Source organism: Thalia democratica, chromosome 4 (genome assembly GCF_965202585.1).
Source record: "Thalia democratica chromosome 4, ktThaDemo2.hap1.1, whole genome shotgun sequence".
NCBI classification, from domain to species: Eukaryota; Metazoa; Chordata; class Thaliacea; order Salpida; family Salpidae; genus Thalia; species Thalia democratica.
This window is the reverse complement of record NC_139168.1, coordinates 48,567,797-48,589,220: the sequence shown is the minus strand read 5'-3', so window position 1 is coordinate 48,589,220 and position 21,424 is coordinate 48,567,797. Positions and strand designations below refer to the sequence as shown.

At 24.7% G+C, this 21,424-nt stretch overlaps 1 protein-coding gene across 1 annotated transcript; it reads left to right on the top strand.

The window, feature by feature from the left end:
- Window positions 1-4,372: 4,372 nt before the first annotated feature.
- Window positions 4,373-17,430, top strand: LOC145834113 (TGF-beta receptor type-2-like). Its single transcript, XM_082941465.1, has 11 exons — window positions 4,373-4,429; window positions 7,284-7,513; window positions 7,748-7,904; window positions 10,281-10,566; window positions 11,309-11,421; window positions 12,521-12,656; window positions 13,968-14,146; window positions 14,417-14,599; window positions 15,420-15,566; window positions 16,035-16,165; window positions 16,620-17,430. Exons 1-11 carry the CDS (start codon window positions 4,417-4,419, stop codon window positions 16,797-16,799), a joined length of 1,755 nt encoding a protein of 584 aa, XP_082797591.1. The 5' UTR covers window positions 4,373-4,416; the 3' UTR covers window positions 16,800-17,430.
- The last annotated feature ends 3,994 nt before the right edge of the window (window positions 17,431-21,424 follow it).

Below are 21,424 nucleotides of genomic sequence, written 5' to 3'. Positions count from 1 at the left end.
AAAAGTTCTTTTTTTCAGTATTTAAAAACCTCATTCTGACTCAGGCTAGTTTATACTAGTGATGTACCGGACTCACTATCCGGGTCCGGGTCCGGCCGGATATTGCCATTTTTGTCTGATATCCGGATCCGGCCGGATTCTTATTTGAAAAAAATGTCTGGATCCGGTTCCGGACGGATTCTAATTAAAAAAAAAAAGTCCGGATCCGGCCGGATTCTAATTTGAAAAAAAAAGTCCGGATCCAGGTCCGGTGAAAAATTGTGGGTCCGGTACATCACTACTTAAAATAGACTAAAAAACGTGTACTTTTTAAAACCTGGAAGAAATTTTTATAAAACCAGTGATGACTCTCATATAAGAATATCTAGATTACTATAAAAAGTAAATTAAATTCATATTTTGTTTACAAATTAAAGAACATATAGGTAAATGCTCTACAGCAAACCACTAATAACAATATAAATTTACAGTTAAATAAACTAATATTCACATACTTTTACCTTAAGAAATGATAGACTACATTTTAAACTTATAAAAGGCTCAGACTAAACAAAACTTCTCTCAAACACCACCAGACTGCCCGATCACCAATGCTTTCAAAAGTTTGTCTATTTTATATTGAAAGCAAAAACATTTCTATTTTTAAGGAAAGAGTTTTTTTTAACTATAACTTATATCCGTTTACGAAACTTAAAAAAGCAAAAACAAAAGTTGACAAAACAAGTTATTTTTACTACCGTCTAAAATTAAATGCATTTTTCTATTACATATATCCGCTATTTAATTTTTATTTTCAACTTACAAAATCAGAGTCGCTTATGCGCTACAAAATGATATCATTGTATTTAAAAAAATGTTAACTTAAACTTTAAAAATTAGGACCAAATCTGATACAAACTAGTGAAAAGCGTAAATCTACATTGAATAACGTTATAAAAGAAGTTTATAACTAAATTATCGAACAAAATTACAAAAGAAAATAATAAAAAAATTTGTAAGTGAACACTAGCAAAAAACTTTTAGCCACTAAATTTAATTGTGAAAATGCATTTAAAAACAAATAAAATTTAAGTTTAAAAACTTTGTTTTTTTAAAGAATTAAATGCTAATGAAAACAAATACAAAAACATTTGAAATTTACTTTAAATGAAACTATAAAACAAAATTTTTTAATTAAAGAAAATCAATATTATAAATTATGTGCTGTATTATACATTGTTGAATTTAAATGACTTCGTTTCTTACATTGATGTTTTGTACGATTTATAAATAAGTGAGATTAGCATTTTCTAGAGTTAACCTTTTTGTTAAATGGTTTGTAGAGAAGATATAGATTTTCGGGTTAAAGGTTAGAATTTTTGAATATGAAGGTCATCCGTAACGATATTATTCGTTGTAAATCGGACACCTTCTCACTAACTTATCCAACTACTTACTAATTGATAAGTCTTGGCTGCACCTACGAACATACGCTTCAGTGCGAAAGTCCTAAAGCACGTTTGGTTATGACTGATACAGTTCACTGTAACTATGTTTGCCTGATTAGTCCAAACTAGGACAAAACCAGGTCTCAGATTGTCGCATGGACTATTGTTAATGGTCGTGCGATGTAGTATTGTGCTTATTGACTTATTTCATAAAAACATCTCACCATTGCTGTAGGTAGATAGTTTAAATAACTATCTGTATAATTACAGAGAATAATTAAAAAACTTGAAAAAAATAAAAAAAATTACATTTTAGGTATTGTAATAAAATATGTTTATATAGTTATAAATTACTTGAGATCTTCCACGCCTGGATAAAGACTATTTGAAAGTTTTTAATAATTGGATGAAAGTAAATTGGATTAGAGTCGAATGGAGAGGAAGAGATTTTGATTAAAAATTTTAGATTAGAGTTAGTTAAATTTTAATTTGATTGGGTTGGAAAATTTATAAAAAGATATATTTGAATTAGAAAAAATCCGGATTGAAATTAATTTTATATTAAATTTTATGGTGTAGACCACGGTTTTCTAAAGTGGGCGGTACCGCCCCGCTGAGGGCAATTTTAGTAAGTTGGGGGGCAACAACTAGTAAAGGGGAGGTTTTAAAATTATGAAACTTACACTAGATATTCTTGAGTTGCAGATGAAGACCAAAAACAAAATGGTATTTTTGTTGGAGGGGGCAATAGCCTTTTTAATTTCTTCAAAAAGAGCAATTTGAAAAAAAAGGAAACCCTGGTCTAGACTGTAGTTAATACAAATTAACAAACTTTAAACAAATAGTTTTACTTTAAATGTAATAAGTATAAAAAAGTAATTGAACTTAATTTTTAAACAATTTAAAATACGTAACTATAAACTGAAGTGTGAGTAGTACATAAAATTGTAATGATAACTAAAATTAGTTTAGTAAAATAAAGCAGTGTGAATTATTAGTTTAAAGAAGCAATACTATATAGAATAATTATTTTTTCTGATCCCTAGTATAACGTAGTTCAATAAAACATTGAACCCTTTGAGATATTTTACTTAGGCTTGAGTAAGTTATACACTAATGGCTAAAAAATGTGATCAATTTACTTAAGAAAAATAACTTTGAAGAACAAAAAATAAAAGTAGGTATTATGCATAGTTCGGTATAACTAAATTTATTGTTTTCTAATTTGATTTGTTTTATTTTGCTTTAAAGTTTTAGAAGTTATGTAAATTCAAATGTAACAAGTTTTTGCTTTTTTTCAGTTCTAAAGTCGCTAGAAGTTCTTTAAAATTTTTGTTGAAAAAAGTCTTGAAAAAATTAACAAAAATACCTGAAATATTTTTTTGATTACTATAGGAAGGTTTTTGAAAGTCTTTAATACCATTTCTAATTTAGTATGTACTATGTATGTATTTAGTTTATTCTTTTTTTTCTTTTAATTTTTAACGTTTTCAAAACTACACAGAGTTTTTTTTAAGTGATAAATTTAATTTAAAATATTTGGTTGGTAGATAGTTAAAAAATAAGTTAAAATAGTATGATGTTTAAACATAGGACTAAATCAAAAAAAATTAGAATGAAGCAAGTAAAACTTTAGTATAAGTATGATAATTAGTAAATTGTTAATAAGTTTGCTTTTTAATTTAATAATATTTGCGTATTTAACCTAGGCCGTTCTTTCTTAATCAGTATTGATTCTAGGCTGTAGAGTTAGCTATGTTTACAATGTAAACTTTGCATCGTTTCAAAGTTTAGAAGTTTTGTACGATGTCAAAGTTTTGATAGTGTTTGCACTAAATAGTGCTGTGGCAAATGTTGACAGAGGTTCCGGGTTGAAGTTGAGCTAAACTGATCTGCTTATTGCTTCTCTCTGTTTGTATATTTAACTTAAACAAGTTATTTTACATAGTTCTAGCCTGGAGCTTCCAGGTAGCTTGGAATGTTGGCAAATGGCAGGTATCTTACTTTCATAGCTGGTTTTGCAAATTTATTTTTAGTATTATGAAACTAATTTTGTCCAAGTCCAAAAAAACTTCAGCTCAATCAAATAGCATAGTATTGATTTTAATTATAAAATAAAAAGAAATTATTATAGAAGAAATATATAAATAAGATATTTTTTGAAAAGTTGTTTAATGCAATTGTCTAATTTCGGATATTTGAGGCGAAAAAAGTAAAGCTTTTAGTGTCCAATATACCAAATAAAGGCTCATAATATTTTTTTTTTAATTAGATGTTTTATTTACAAAAAACAAAAGCCTGTAAAAACGTTATAAAAGTTTTTGTTACTGCATTTTTTAAAGTTACCAAGATTTCATTGATTTGTAGTTTATAAATTTTTACAAGCAACAGCGCCAAAGGTGATTAAATATATCTGTGCTATTGTAAGGAAATAAAAATTAAACACTCAATAGTAACAAACATATTCCCCACAGTAAAAAATAAATAACATTGGTTGCATTTTTTTAAACATGTGTTGACTGAAAGTTTTGACCTAAAACTATTGTTTTTTATACTTTTGTCAACTAAATAAAAATTACTTAATATAAAATAACTGAAGTTCTAATAAAATAAAAATCAAATATACAAAAGTTTATTTGTATGTTAACATCTTCAAAATTTTAATATGTTTAATATAAAATAGTTTTGTAGTTTTATATTTAAATGGTAAAGTTCTACTAAACAATTCATAAACATTGTTTTAAAGTATAAGGTTTTGCTTATTTAGTTGATTAGGTATTTTGTATTTTCTTCCTTTTCAGCAATGTAAATGTGCACAGGTGTAGGAGTCTTTAGGGGCTTTAAAAACTTTCTGAGTTTAACATTGCAAGCCCACCCATACACAAAAAAAAACAAAGCATTATTGCATGTTTGTTTTTACAAAACAGATTTTTATATGTTTTTTCAGGTTTAAAAACTGTAATGAGCATTAAAATAGAAGCTGACTAAAATGAAATTTAATGGTAAGTATTTGTTTTAATTATCTATTTAGTACTCTTTTTAGAATAATATTGTAGCTATGAACTACAATATAAGTAATACATAAATCATAAGTAATGAAAAAGGTCAGTAATACCTAGGATGATGTCACACCAATATCAAGCTGAAATTACATTGTATTCAATGTCTTTTTTAATTATAATTTTAGGCTAAAAATCAATGTTTTAAGCTGTTTTAAATTATGTTTAGCTGAAAAGATACTTTGTTTTATACAAGCTATACAAATACCAATTAAGAACTAATTTTTTTATTATAAATTAGATTTTTTTTTTACAATATCGTAATTAAATTAAATTATTGTGTTTATATTATTGCTTTATATTGTAAAATAAAAAAATTTCAAATTTCATTTAACATTTACCACTTGAGAATGAAACTAGTATAATTTTAAAAAGCTCTGTGAAATAAAATATAAAACAAAATGAGTAATCTGTTAATAATAAGTTGCAAAGGGTATATAAATACGTTCAAAAACCTTCCTATAATAAAACATTATAATATTTTTACTTTTAATGGAATTAAACCCAACTTTAGTCAGAGTGACCACTCTTTGATATAAAAAGCCAGCCTGAGTGACCCAAAGTTAGCTTAAGTTACAACAAGCTAGCCTGAGTTGGTATGAATTTTTGAAATAGCTAATAAATGGTTCTTTTGAGCCAAAAATTAAATACAGTTAATCAAGCTTAAATATCTAAAAGTACCTAAATTCCAACCAAGAACTTGATAAAACCTAGTGATTTACCAGATCATCAAAATTAGGTTTGTCCTGAACTGGACATGGATATATTTTTGAAATTTGGTCACTACTGGATCCCTGTTTATTTTTGAATATTATATATAGCTGGAACAGAATCCAGTCCCATTTATAAAATTAGGATCTGACCTGAACTAGATCCAATTTTTAAATTATGATCAAAAATAAAACTAGTTAAATTAATAAGTATTAAGGCCATAGGGGGGGGTCCAACATTTTTTTTTTACAAAAATTAACTTAGGCTTTTATATGAAAGCTTTAAGTACAAACTACAAACCAGTTTTTGTAGAATTCAAAAATATCATTTAACTTTTGAGATATTTAATTTTTTGTAAACATTTTTCAATATAAACGTATGGACCGCAAATTTTTCGGGGTCAATTTTCTCGGAAATTTTAAAACGCACTAAAAACCTATCTCCTCCTTCATTTTTTGACCTAGAGACTTCAAATTTTCAGGAAATGTTCCTTTTAATATTTTAAAGAATCCTAATGTTGGAATTTTTGAAATTTTGAAAAATAAAAATTTTATCCACAAAAAACTAAAAAAAATGGTAGTTTTTTGACAATAATTTTTTTTTTACTCAAAATGAAAAAAATTCCTACAATAGATCTCTTTAAAGTTTAATGATACACATTCTGTAAAAATTTGAGAAAGATTACTCAAAAAATGAAGGAGGAGATAGATTTTTAGTGAAATAGTCTTTTTTCGCATTTTTAGTTTTTGCCTTCCATAAGGAACCTATTGAATGCCCTTTCTTTGATCGCTTATATCTCAAAAGTTACTTTGAGTTTTTTTAAGCGGTTAAAAGTGTCTGATAGCTCAGATTAAATTCTACAAAATAAGATCAAGTTGTAAAAAACAAAGTGGACCCCCCCTATGGCCTTAATAATAATTAACAATAAGTTTTGATTCACTATAAAGTTTATCTTTTAATTAATTATCCTATAAGTTTAATTGTGTTTTGAGTACTTATTTATTTTGAAAACTATCTAATGCAAATGAACAATTTCTTAAGTGTAAAGTTTTACTTTGTTATCTTTTGACTCCTATTAGTATAACTTTCTCTTGACAGCTCGTAACGTTACTAGTTTAACAAAAATAAAGTTTCCCCTTAAAGTCTATTTCAAATAGATCTTACCTGTAATGTACAAAAGGCTGCCAAATCATATGAAACAACTGGATAAATTGTCTAACCTTATTATAAAGCGTTGTAAAAATGTACAAACGCTGATTTATTAAGAATTTAAGAAATTATTAGAATTTAAAATATTACATATATAAAAGTATTGGTATATCATGAAACAAAGGAATGTATCAATCAATATGTTTTTGTTGATGCACTTAAGGTAATCTGGAATAAAGAGTAGTTAAAAAAATTACCTTTATCTTTCGATCCAAGATCATTGTGTATTCTATAGCAATAAGGAAATGCAAAAGTATTTCTAAACATACAATATACATCAATTACAACTTTGTAAAGAACTGATAATATGAATTTGTTTGTGTTCGATGGTTTACTTATGTATTTAAAGGAAAATTTGTTATAAATTTAGTGTGATTTTTTCTTGTAATAAAATTTATGCTTGTTTTAAATAGATGAATCTGAATCTATTCTTGGATAACATATGCTATAACAAGTGGTTTACTGGATTCATAAAACTAATATTCAGCAGAATATGAATGTTACTATAAAAATAAAAAATCCTAATCCAGTGTATTTGGATGACTTAAGATAACTTTTTATTTTTTTTTAAAATAAAAGACTTAAAGTTTAAGAATAATAGTCTGAAGTGTCAGAAAAGTATGAAAACTTGCTGGAGTTTTGTTAAAAAGTTTCAAACAAGTCTGAATCAGTCTAAGCTTTCAGAAATTTAAAACTAGTCTGAGTAACCTGAGTGTGTTGCAACTCTGTTTAATTTCTTTATATTTTTTGTTTATGTAAATTAAAATTTACTTTAAAAATTAGTTTTGTTCATTTAAGAAAACAAATGGTTGTCAACAAATTAGCAAATAATTTATTATTATTACAATTAAATGATTTAATAATTAATATTTTCTAGGTACTTTTCTTTTACTGATTGTTGGTTTTACATTATCAGTAAAATCTAACGATATTAAATGCTGGACATGTAACTCAGAAAAATTAAAAAACACAACTTGTATTAATGGAATTTGCTCGATCTCTGATGTTTTTGGCTGTAGCCTAAAAAGTTGTAATCAAAACTGTACTAACTACTGCTATTCAAGTTTGTCTAAAGATAAAGTGACTTCTGGATGTACATTTTTACAAGTAAGTTTGTAAAGTTAAAAAGCTATCTGTTTAAATAGTTTTTAACATTCTAATAAAATTCAAGTGTATTTTTTAATACATGAATAGGGTTTGACATAAACTATTTTTGCAATAAATTTTAGGTATTTTTTTATTGTCTAAAACACTTGAAAAATAACTGAAGTTTTCAAATGTTTTATAACAATATCAAATTTTACATTGTTGCTTACTATTGAAAATAATTTGTGTCTTTAGTGTGGAAGGAAAAAGAAAAAAATAAGTTTATTGCAAAATGATCGTGATATAAATGGCTATTTTAGAAAAGGTATTGCTAATGATTGGATGTTTAGTTGTGGTACAACTGAGTGCAATGGAATATTTCAATATAGTCCATATGTGTATTTACCATCAGGTGAGACCAAGATAATTTACTTGAATAATTTTTCAATTACTCCAGAGATTCAAAAAATCTAAAAAGTATTGTACAAAAGTGCAAATATATGAAGAGTTCAAAAAATTATTTGTAAAATTAACTTAACTTCAATGCAAGTATTAATGTATTTATCAAACTATTTTATAATATCCAAAATTCATAAGTTGTAAATATATATATATATATACTAAATAAAGTTTGTGGAAGTTTATAAAATAACTAGCTTTTTGTTTAATTTTTAAATCTATTATGTTTCATAATTTTGTTAGTGTACTGTAGTGATATGTAAAATATTAGAAAAAATTATAAATTATAGTATTTGTTTATCTAAATTTGTTTTAAATCTAAAAAATACATGTTTAACTATAGAATAAAGCTTGATTAAACAGGCCTTGATTTTTTAAATTGTATTTTTATCATATTAGTTTAGTTTTAGTTTGTTAATGTACATTGATTTAAAAAATATTTATAATATTTCTTAAAACTTTTCACTGAATTTCTTTGATTTAATCGTCACTAAAATTACAATTTACTATCTAAAGTTGTAGGAAAAATAAAGTAAATAATATTAAGTAACAATATTACAAAAAAAAATAATAGGAAAAAAATAACAATATTTTTTACTTTGTTCCTTGCCCACCTAAAATTTAACTTGTTTTGCATAGTATTAAAGAAAGATCTTTCTCTAATACAATGCAAAACAAGTTTAATCTTACGTAGGCAAGCAACAAATTAGATAAAAATAAGACATTTAGCGAATTAAAACTTTGCCATAAATATTGTGAATAATTGAATATTTTTTAATTTAAAGGTATAAAGGGGCTAAGACACCTAAAATATAAAGAGCAAAGCCACAGATTTCAATAGGTTCCCTTATGGAAGGCACAATATAAAAATGTCAATTTCATAAATAACTATCTCATCCTATTTTTTTTCAAAATGTTGACTTTAATTTTTTTAATTAGTATTTAAAGCTGTATATAAAAAATTAAATATATTTTTAAATCAAAACATACAATAAGTTTACAATATTGAAGACTTTTTTATTTTTATTTTTGAGAATTCTAAACTGCGTAAATAAAAAAGTTCATAGATTTGCAAAAGGTGACTGTATATAAAAACATATTTCTATTTCTTTAGAAGAACATTTCATGTTTTTGATTAAATGTTTTCGCTTTTAAGTTAAAAAAAATCCCTAACCATGAGGTAAAATTTCAGCTTAGCTGAAAAAAAGCAAAATATTCTTACCACTTAAATGATCAAACGAATACAAACTATAATCTCTCATTAAAACTGACAATGTCAAAGACGTTGAGTAGTGAACAACTTAGTTTTGTTGAACTTTTCAAGTGTACACTTTTATTAAATTTGTTAAATATATGTTAAACCAAAAAATTTAAATCAACCCATGTCTAACTGATTGCATAATTTAATCTTTAGCATTGTTGACTTTAATTATATTACTTATTTCACTATTCTTGTTTTTTTAGCTTACTTAATTAATGTATAAAAATAACTTTAAAATTAAGCTTTTGTATTAATTTTGCAAAAAACTTATTAAATTTAGGATAATTTTAGGATTTAAAGAATACTTGAATTTTTAATATTTAAAATAATTATGTCAATAACATACATCAAAAAACTTGGTAATGTTTTTTATTTTTATTTTATGTCTATACCCACGTTATACTGTATCACCATAAATGAAAAGCATGTAAAAATCAAAACCAAGTTTTTATCAAGTTTTAATAGTTCGAACTAGTTTATAAAGTTCAGTTTTTAAATATGCACAAGAAAAAAGAGAAAAACTTGCATTTAAATTCTTTAAATAAGTTTATAAATCATGTAACCATACTGATTATTGTTGTTTTTTAATGGTCGAAAAAAATAGTAAGTATTTAAGTTCCTTTTTTGTTTTTAAATTTTTCTAAGCAGAATACATGGAAAATCAAGAGCTCTACTAAATTATCAAAAAGTTTTTGTAGCATTTTACCAATATTTAAAAATAAGCAAAATGTTTTAGTTATATCAATTTTTTACTATAAGTTAAATAATAGTAATTTAGTTAGTAGTTCAGGTTTTTATTAAGTTAATATGATTTGAGTTATAGCTTTTAAAATTCTCATTTAAAAGTTTTTTTAAAGTTCTTCTGATTAATCTAGAATTTCTGCAAAGCATTTATAACCAGAAAGTAGAACGTTTTCAAAAGAAAATGTGTTTAGTTACTTTTTTACAAACTTATTGTTGTTTTTTTAGTAATTTTTCTTTATTAACTTTTTGTTTGCAAATAAAGCAACTGCTTACTTAAGAAGAAAAAAAAAGTTTATAATAAGCAAAATTACTCTTATGGTACAGAAATGGAGTTTCATTTACCATTGAAAAGTACAACAGCATCTGACAAAGACGCAGATGTCAGCAACAGTGACATACTAGCACCCAATATCGTCTACATTGTAGTTGGTGTGGTGGCTTGCGTGTTCATTATGCTGCTCAGTCTGACTATTTACATTCTAGTTAAACGAAAGTACTCGCCCAACAAGCTTGTTGCCACTAGTGATATGGGCAAGTACCAGCACCAGTGCTTGCCTGGAGATGACAGTTGGGATGAAAATAGTGATGAGTGCAGCATGTCTACATACAAGTTAGTGTTTGATAAATTTTAGCCATTAATACTTAAATAATTTAGTTTTAAAGTACTGATATAGAATAGAACACAAAACTAGAATGCTACGCCTAGTTGAATAGTATATTTTAATTATCCTTTTATCATTACTTTTATAAAAACTTAAATACTACTAATTGTAATAATTTTTTTTATTCTATGGTTTTATGTTGAAAGGTATATAGCCAACATTTTAATAAATAGTATAATAATTTTTAATTTTTCTTCAAAAAACTTTAATAATTGAAAAATAATCAATTATTTTCAAATTTGTTGTATATGTTGTTTATTATGTATAAAAAAATTAACATTTTGCTTTGACAAATATTCAAAAACAAAAATTGAGGTAGTGTGTAGAATTTAGAACATCTTTTAACTTTTAGATAAAATTTTTACACTAATATTTAAATAATTGTGCATTTACAAAATTTTAATCTAGGTATGTATTATCCAAAACTGTTTATACTAATTCTAATGAAATTATATGTTGAAAAACAGCCGAAATGGTTGAATTAGTCGGTTCTATATATTTTTATTTGCTCTAAATTGTGAGTATTAAAAGTTACCATTTATGTCTGTTAATTAGATAAAGTACAGCAAAACTATGATTTAAAAAAAAAAAAATAGACTAAATGGTTGCTTCAAATTATGTTTATTTATGGAAATTAGAAAAATAAAAACTTTCATTATACTTTTTGTTTAAAATTTTAAATAATTACAGAACCAAACTCGATTCAGCAGCATCATCTAGTGTAGCTACCCAGTATTCAAGAGGCAGCAGTAGTAGCGATGCCCAGTTTGCATACTTGCCAATCAAGCGTCGAAGAAGAATAGGTTAATGTCAAATTTTGTAAAGATAAATAGTTTATAATAATAATTTCAAACTTTAATAGCACTCTTAAAAGTTTTTTTAAAACAGGTTATTCGGTGTTAGATTTAATTTTCTTTTACTTTAGTTCCTCGTTCATATATTTATGTTTTAATATTTATTATTAAAGCACTTATTTACAGTGGATTAAAATCGCGCTAAAATAAAAATAGTGAATGTAACTTTTTATAATGTTGTTCGTAAAAATTTTCATTTAATGTAGCCTAAAATTGTATCAGTTGAATAATTCTTCTTCAAAAAAACATTTTCAGGCTTAAAGCTAGATTTAGTAAATGCTTTTTGCTTGTGGAGTTTTTTAATTTAAACATAGATTTACTTTAAACTTATTATTAGTCACGTTGTATTCATATTTTTTGTTGTGACAGCTTATATATGCCTAGTAGGTTTGAACTATAAAGTTTTGGTGTTTAAAAGGAACACGTTCTACTTTGTATATAAAACAAAAAATTATAAATATATTAAGATTATTTTACTTGAAATAAAAAAGATTTAAAGTACGAAAATGGCTTAACTAAACCATTTTTCTTTGTTTTGTTACAATTTACAAAATCAAAGGTTATAATTGGTATATGCATTTCTCTGGCCGTTTTTATTAGAATTCCATGTTATTTGTACTATTAGAACTTTTATTGTGTAAGCAAAAAAGAATAACAACTAAAATGGTTAGATTGAAATTTTAAAATTTATTATGAATTGAAAATCCTTTATCTTTTTTTTTTATAATATTAAACTATGACATTAATTTCTTCTGCTTTCAAAACTTATTTTTTCTGTATGTTTGTAATAGAATATTATTTTTTTAAATAAATAATAAAATTATTTATTATGTTTCGGAAAAGCAAAAATAACGTTAAACAATATATTTATAACTATGCTCAGAAACAGATTACTGGTTTTGTATAGATAATTAACTTTTTAGAAAAAAAACAAAGTATTTTTTTAGAATTCCTCAAAAACCTACATAAGAACGTTTTATTTATAGTTTAAATAGTAGTCTGAAAAGTTAAATTATAATAAATGTAAATTAGACATAATTTTTTATAGCTTCAGGACGTTACGCCCGTGTGTATGAGGCTGTGTTAATGCAAGACAAGAATGAATCAATTCCAGTGTCGGTAAAAGCTTTTTCATTGCGAAATTACGGCGCTTGGCGTCAAGAAATAGACATGCTCAGCGAAAGGTATTATTCGTCATTTGTTATTAGCGATGTGTTCTTTTATCTGATTTACTGGTTTTGCTAAATTATGATTTTATTGCAAAAATTTATCTGATTAGCAATAACATTAATATTGATTTAGAACATGTATTTCTTCAAAAGATAGGTTTGAAATTTTATAGTGTTATTTTTTATTTAATTGTTTTTTTTTCTTAAAAGAAGTATTAAACAAATGAATTTGAAGTATATAAATTTGTTGTAATAAAAGTTGAAATATTTTAAAAGTATTTTTTTTATTTAATACTTACAACATTTATACCTACATGTTTGTTGTTTTTTAATTAGGTTATTTAAATATATAAAATATTATTTTGAGATTAGAATTAAGTTTTATAAGTTCAAAGAAAATTGTACACAAACTAAAACTACTTAAAAATGAAATTTTTATTTTTGGCTCACACATACAAGAATTCGTTTTTTACCAAGCTAGCATGATTTAGCTAATATAAAATTTAGTCCAAGTAACGTTAGCACTGACAAATGGTAAACAGTCTAGACGTGTCTAATTATTTATGTGAAAGTTTTATGTTTATTTATCATTTGTTATTTTTTAATGAGTTTTAGTAGTATAACTAATTACACAAACAAGTTTAGTTTTTAAAGTCCATTGTCACAATGATTAATTTGTTTCTTAATTTAAATTTGTTTTTATGTTTTCATTTACTTACTAATTTTTTTTTTTGTAATATAGAAAGTATCTTGCAAAAACTAAGCCAAGTTTTATTTTCAGCAGTGTAATTCATATTCAATTTTATATTTTTAAATCAAAAATTTTTAATTCTAAATACTTTAAGTAACAATAGTTAATAACATCAACTATAATTGATTTCCTAAGCTTATTAAAAATAATGATATAAATTTATCTATTTTTGAATGTCAAACTAGACCTTTTTCTTACTTATACCGTTTACAAAATAAATAAAAACAGATTTATAACTTTTTCACTTAGTTATTTAACTATTTTCAGTATTTAAAAAAAAGTTTTTAAATTGCTTAAGTTTGAATTCTGAAAAAAAAAAGTTGTTTAAGTTGAAATATTTCATATTAAAAAATAAGTTGGAACAAGTTTTTGTTATATACTTTAAAACAGTCACTAAATTTTGTTCAAAAAAATTTAACTCTATCGAAGTCCTAAGTTTTTCAATTATGCCTAGTTAGTTAGTCTATTTAAAATTTGAATTTCAAAATAAAGCTACTTCAAGTTATTTTATGATTGCATTAGAAATGTATAAAATCTTACAGTTAAACAATAATAAACGTGTTTAATTGTTACAGTTGGATGCATCATGACAATATAATAGAGTATTACATGAGCGAACAACGAAATATACGAGGTCATTTGGAGTATTGGTTGATTACTTCGTACTACCAAAATGGAAGCTTGGCTAATTTCCTTTTGCAAAAATCTATCACATGGCCACAACTCACCGGAATGGTGACTTCAATTGCTAAGGGTATTTTTTAAAATGTCTCATACATTCACAAATTTGAAAATCAGTTTTATATTTTATAGCTAAATTCATTGAAAAGTGTTTATGATAATTTACTTGTTTTTTTATTTTTAAATCTATCTTTGGTTCACTGTTTTTAATTTACCTACCTTTAAAACGTTTATAATTTGTACTAAAAATATTGTTGTATAACAGATTATACAAACTTTATGTTTTTGAAGTAACGGCATTTCAAAAATAGTATTGCTTCTATAATTTTGAATTGTTTATCAGGATTGTCATATTTACACGCGGAAAGAGACTTGAGGGGTGAAGTGAAAGTTCCAATCGCTCATAGAGATATAAAAAGCACGAATATTCTGGTGAAAGATGACATTCACTCGTGTGTGATTGCCGACTTCGGATTATCACTCAAACTGCATCACGATCTTACCGGTGAAGATTGTGCTAATGCCGGTTTGTTCTGTAATAGTTATTAGAAAAATTTGTTTGTTAAGAAATTATCTAGACTTACTTATAAACAGTTGTTAATAAAAAATGTTTGATCAATTTAGCTGCTTATTAGAGTTTTTATTTTTATTTTTTCAGTTTTAATACTTGAAGCAAAATTTAAAAATTGTGCAAGTTATTTAAGTAATTTAATTTTCTGTTACAAATAATTCAATTTTTATGCATTTTTTACTTTGACTAATACAAATGTTTTTAATATTTTTTAGTGTGTAATTTTTTTATATAAGCTTAAAACATTACTGATAATGATCATTAGTAAAAAGTTTTACGTATATGAGTAGCAACTAAAAGTAGTTTACTAAATTGTAAAATTCAACATATAAAAGTCTTTAAGACTACAACGTAAGTTTAGAATTGCATATGCGTAGCACTAATCACGACATAAATGTTTTTATTCTTCCAAACCAGACATAAAAATATGCAGTCGTCTCGAAATATAACTTTTTTAATATATTTTATTGGTATATTAATATTGTTGTTGTTTTTCTATAAATTGCTTTTACTTTATATTTTTGTTTTCTTCTTAAATTGACCTATCGGATTGACTTTAGTTAGTTTTTTTGACATATAATAAATTGTTATAAACTACTAGGAGCGTATGAAAGTTATATCATTAAATTTTTTTTTTAATAATTATTTTTAACTTTAGTTGTAAAACAAAAAAGACTGACCACCTATATTTACGTTTAAAGTTATAATATAGTCAATTTAAACTATATGAGATTGTTTATTTTCAAGTTAAAATTTTATCGGTTTTTAAATTTAGGTCAGGTAGGAACACCAAGGTACATGTCACCTGAACTGTTGGAACGCCTCATCAATATTTTCGATCCTGAATCATTTAAAAGAACTGATGTTTATGCAATGGGTCTTGTTGTATGGGAAATGATCAATTGCTGTGAAGCTACGCCTGGTATGTTTGTAGTAATTTAAATATTGTTGGTATCTTTGTTGCTAATTTCATATATGTAATTTTTATATATAGAATGACTTTGTTCTATTGATTGATCTAATGTTTGAATGTTTATACACTTTCTAGTTTTATCTGTTAACATAAGTGCAAAGTTTAAATTTTACAGGCTTACTTAATATTTAAAGGGTTTATTTTGTATACAAAATTCATTTTTTTCTTCTATTCTTGCTTTTTAAGCTCTTAATATGTTGACTTGCACTATTATGTTCGTGATTTTCATGATTAAGATAAGGCTAAAAGATATAAATTCGATATAAACATTTATTTAAATATGTAAATTTTTAAGCATAGCTATATTTTATAAAGTTTTTTCTGTAATGCTAGCTTTCATCTCAAAAAAAAAAGTCGTTTTAGTATAATGAAATGCAATAGTAACTAGTTAAACTTAAACATATTATATGGCAAAAGGTATGGCATCACCTTATCAAGCAGTTTATGGAGAGCACGTAAAAGAGTTTCCGACAAAACAACAAATGTTGATACTAGTGTGCAAAAATAGAATTCTTCCTTCAATAAAAAATAAATGGCTTAAGCACAAGGTTTTTATTGTTATTATAATACTAATCTAAACATTAAATGTTCTCAATGATTTACAATGAATTAAAAATTAGTCACTTTAAAAGTGTTAATATCCGTTAAATTAACAAAGCAAAAGCTCTATAATAAAATATTAACACTACAACAATAAGCTATTCACATAGCTTGTTTATATAGCTGTTGATAAAGGTTTTAAATATTTAAGCCTTGATGGTTTTTTATTGTTATTCTTTCTTTTGTAGTACGCTTAAGTACTTCATCATCATTGAAATATAGTATTGGTAATTGAATATTGTATAGCTTTTAGTTTGATATCAAATACGAACTTTAACTTTTATAATATATTTAGTAAATATCACAGAAGTTAAAAAGTTCTAATATTAAATGTTGTTATTTACATTTTAACACTTGCATTTAGAAGTAGTGAAATAAAAAAAAAAATTCACATTGTTGTAGGGACTTGCTGAACTAACAAAAACTTTAAACGAGTTATTGGAATATGTAGCAGAAGAAAGAATAACTGCCGACTGCCTTGTTGAACGAATGAATACCATAAACTATGATGTCACAATAAATTATGACGAATTTGTTGATGCGGAACGACGTTTGTCTAAAAATGAAATAGATGTAGTTTAAAACTTTCTCCAAAATATTGCCATAATAGTTGTGTTTTTTAATTGTTTGATTGCCTGCATTAGACACATATAGTACACATTTATTAAAACTTTATTAATGTTAAAGTTATATTCCAACATCATGCTAAACAATCAATTTTTTATCTGGCATCATTATTATTTTTTCAACTTGTTGTAGTTTCTTAAAATATCAACTCATTTTTAAGACAATTATTTATAAATGTAGTCATTTTTTACAATTTAAAATCATTGAACAATTTTTTTGAGTGCTTGCAAATTTTACTTTTTTAGTTTAATATTAATTAAAAAAGGTTCTTTACACACTTTTTTTAATGTTTTTACTTTTAAAAACGTATTCAAATATTTTAATGTTTATTGTTTGTTAATAAATTTGAGACAAAAAAGTATTTTTGTAACAAAATTATTTAATGTTTACACATGTGGATGTAGGGTATATAGTTAAAGTGTAATATTTAATGTTTGTGAAAATTAGTTGTGTACTTTTATGTTCTTTAGTTTTTGCACATTTGTTTTTATTTACTGCTAACTTTCTATGATAGTAACTTGTGTGACTGTACGCTTTATAAAATTTTAAATAATTCTAATTTGCTAAAAATCTGTACTACTTTTTCGTTCACAATAAAAATTAAAACAGTTTAAATATTAAGTTGTTTATTTATTTTATTTGTTGTTCAATTAGTACTTGAAAACACATCTGAATTTTTTTTAGATTGTATATTTCTTCAGTTTGTAATGTACATTGCTTAATATAACATTAAATCTTAATTGTTAAGATATTAAGGTAAAGTTTTTAACAACTTAATTTTATTATTTCTTGTAATAGTTTTATAAGAAAATTTTATTTTAACAAAAATTAGGCATTACTTTAAATTGACTCCTTTTAAGCTACACTTAAGTAAATATTACATATAAAGATTTTCCGAATTAAATCTCTAAAATTTATAAGAGCACAATATGCTTTTTAATATCAATAGTTTATATTCTACTTTCATTATTTATAGCAGGGGTCGGTAGAACAAAAATATTCTGAGCCGTATTTTTGGTTATAAGTTACAATGTCACCTACAGAACATCCGGTGTAAATTTAAAAAATGCTCGCGGGTTGCAGTTTTACCTTTCACGGGCTGCATCCAGGGATTTCAAAAAACCTAGAATTTGACAACTCAGGCAAAAAAAAAAAGGAATTTCGAACAAAATCACTAAAGATTTAGAATTACAAACTATTTTTACATGTAAAGTAACAAAATATCGATTAGATACGAAAATCTACCATAGATATTACCATTAAAAAGCACATTTAAAGTAGCTTTACAGTATCTTTTAAATGGTTTTATACTAATTTAAACAGTGTTTTTACCTAAAGTTTAGTTTTGTATTAAAAATTGGCCAAAAAAATTGTCTTTTAAAAACATGGAAAATTTTATTAAAAACCTTTGGCAACCTTGTGCAACCTATTTATAAAAAAAACATGCTCGCGGTCTGTACTTTTGTTCTTTATGTACCGCAGTTTGCCAATCCCTGATTTATAGAGTGCTGTAAAATACTTGAAAAATTTCGGCTAGCTTGTTTAACTTGTTACTAAGTGTTATTTGTTACCAGTTTCACTTTTTAAGTATGTTACGATCATTTGATATGTATAAAGATTATGTTAACGGAGAAAAAGGCAAATAAATTTTGACATAAAAAGTTTTTGAATAAACTTTAAACTTATAAAAAAGTCAATTAAAATGTAGCACAACCAACATATCTTATCTTGTATTTTTTTTTTTTTGATATCGAGCTTAGTTTTACAGTTGACCTTCAAGCAACACACTAAAAGGAGTAGTTGTTTTTTTATTGATTATGTCAATTACAAATTTTAAATCGTAATAAAAGATAGTTTTATAAAACAATAGTTTATTAAATAACTATTTTTAGTTAAACGTTATATCAACAAATGGGTTTTGAAATTTCCCAAAACTATGAAGAATGATTTTTAACAGCAACTTTCTTAGTACATAAACATTAACACAATTATAGTATAATGTTTTATCTCTTTTGTTTCTTATATAGAGTGTTTTTAATTTGTTTAGACTCATTTAAAAATATGTATATAGATAAACAAACTTAATACGGTCGACAAAAGATCGAAAACAAACTTTGATTATAATAAAATTTACATAAAGTTAGGGTAGTTGTAAATTAAACAATTAAATGTTTTTTTTTTTTTGTTTTAAAGTTTCTTAAGTCGAAAAAAAAAACAAAATTGTTTTTTATTTCATTTCCAGTAGTACTTTTTCAAACTTTAGTAAAATTTTATAATCGTAATATTTCTTACGGTCTAAAAAAATAGTAATATAGCTGTTTACACTACCGAAAAATTGTTTTTTAAGTTAAGTTTCTTTTTACGCTTTTACATTTAAAGTTTAAAATTTATAAGTAAAAAATACCATAATGCTTACGTTGACAGAGGTTAGAAAATCTAGTGTGTTGCATGCAAAAAAGAAATAGAGACGCTTACAATAACTAAATAATTGTAACTATTTGTAAAAAAATATTTTCTGGTAACAAAAAAAGTTAGCTAAAATAGCTTTGTAATAAATCTAGCTGTTGTTTTATTAACACCACCTTTAAACAACTGTGCTCAAGAATCTTATATTAAATAAAAATGCTCTAACCTGATTTATTATAGTTTTTGTTCAACTTAAAAAGATTTAAAAATTTTGTCTATATATTTTAGCTTTATATTCCTAGTTACTGAATGGTGTATATAATGTCTTTTATCTATACTGTTAAAACTTTACTTTGAATACAATTCAACGTTTAAACTTATATTCATAAAAATTATTTCAAGTTCGCTTCGTTTTCACAGATTTATTGTACTTTTTTCAGATCCTTCTGATGATTTCTTTATTTTAAGATGTTTAGTTGTAACATCCAAAACTTTATTTGTAAAATAAAATAAAAGTTATAAGAACATTTTACATTAAAAAAAAACGAATTTTTAAAGTATCGACTTTAAGTTATACTTGAGTTTGGTTTAAAAAAAACAAATTATATTTTAATCAAACTAGTTTTGTATAGTTACTTTAAAAAGGTTTTAAAGTGAACAGAAACTGTTAAACTAATAAAATGTTTATCATTACCGATAAAGCAGATATGATTTGAAAAAATTTATATTTGCTCTTGTTTGAAATTTCTAAAACATAACTAATATTACTACATACACTTGTAAACTATGTAAAATAATAATTAAAAAAAATAACAAAGTGTTTATTCAAATTTTTTGGCATTTGATTGATTTAATATATAAATTTTTAAAACTAATTATAAATATTTATAAACATAAGCAAACACTGATTTTACGACCGTTTTTCATTCACTTGGTAAACAACCGAGTCCTTTAAGAAATAGTTATAATATTTAATTAACAAAGATTAATTAATAATAATAAGAGTTTAAATAAAATTTAGGAACCAGTAAAAAATAGTCTAGTTGTTTAGTTTACAAAAACATTGTACTAATTAAAGCAGTCTGTCACTCGATTTCGCATTTTGAACACAGCGCAAAAATTCGTATTCAGAAAAATCCTAGTTTTAATACATTTAGTTGGAACTTCAATTTAACACCTAAATAAAAAGACTAATTACAATTTACAAAAATATATTAGAAATAAGCTTGTATACTACAAAAAAATATGTTGGATCCAAACTGTAAGTTAGTAAAACTTTTTACAGACTTGTTTCAAAAATATCCAGTTCAAGATAAATATCATTTTTTGTTTTACTTAAATAACTAAGTTTAAATATATTTTTCTACACTTTTACATTTGTATATCAATTTTATTTACTCGATTTTGACGTATTCATTTTCAACTAATGGTTTCTAAATTTAATTTTTTTTAGTTGTTAAATTATTGACAAAGTAATTAAGCAGAAGTTTGTTTGTTCTAGATCTTTTCTAAATCAGAGCTCAGAAGCATTACTTGAATCGAAATTTAGTTTTGTTCAGCTAAGTATACCCTCTTAATATTAAAAATTTGGCTTTTAGATCCAAAATGTAGCAAGAAAATCCAATTAATGTAATTTTCTTTTGATTTAAGTTGTACTCTAAGGTTTTCTAAATGTAATTCTGTAGAATGTGGTTGAATATGTTTATAATATATGTTAATAATTATAATAGTGTTTGACTTGTTAAGATTTAGAACTAGCTATGTAAGTAAGATTATATTCACGTTAATATAATAACGTCCTGTCCTAAACAAGACGTTAAAAGGTATCCAAGAGTTGTGCGACTCGATAATCGAAAGGTTCTTCGTGCTTCAGGTCCTAGGACCAAACATTTTGAGCGTCTGTTTTGTCGTTCAATAAACTAATAGTAATATATAGAATATAAACATATGAGGGGTAGTTGAACAATTGCTTGTTTATGTTGTCCATACTGTTTTGTTCACAGTCTTATTGTTACAACGTTCTTTTAAAAGTAAAGTATTTTTTTTTCTAAAGCAGTGTTCATAAACCTTTTGAAAAGCTGTGCACAGTAAATAAATGGTAAATAAATTCTGTGCACATGTACTATAGAAAATATTTATTGTTAGTGAAAAACACTGTTTTTTGTATCATTAGC

Bases quoted from the DNA above. Each gene is read 5' to 3' on its own strand.
- LOC145834113 (XM_082941465.1), top strand. The intron at 14,147-14,416 runs GTATTTTTTAAA...ATTGTTTATCAG, and splicing joins GGTGACTTCAATTGCTAAGG to GATTGTCATATTTACACGCG. The intron at 14,600-15,419 runs GTTTGTTCTGTA...TTTTAAATTTAG, and splicing joins TGAAGATTGTGCTAATGCCG to GTCAGGTAGGAACACCAAGG.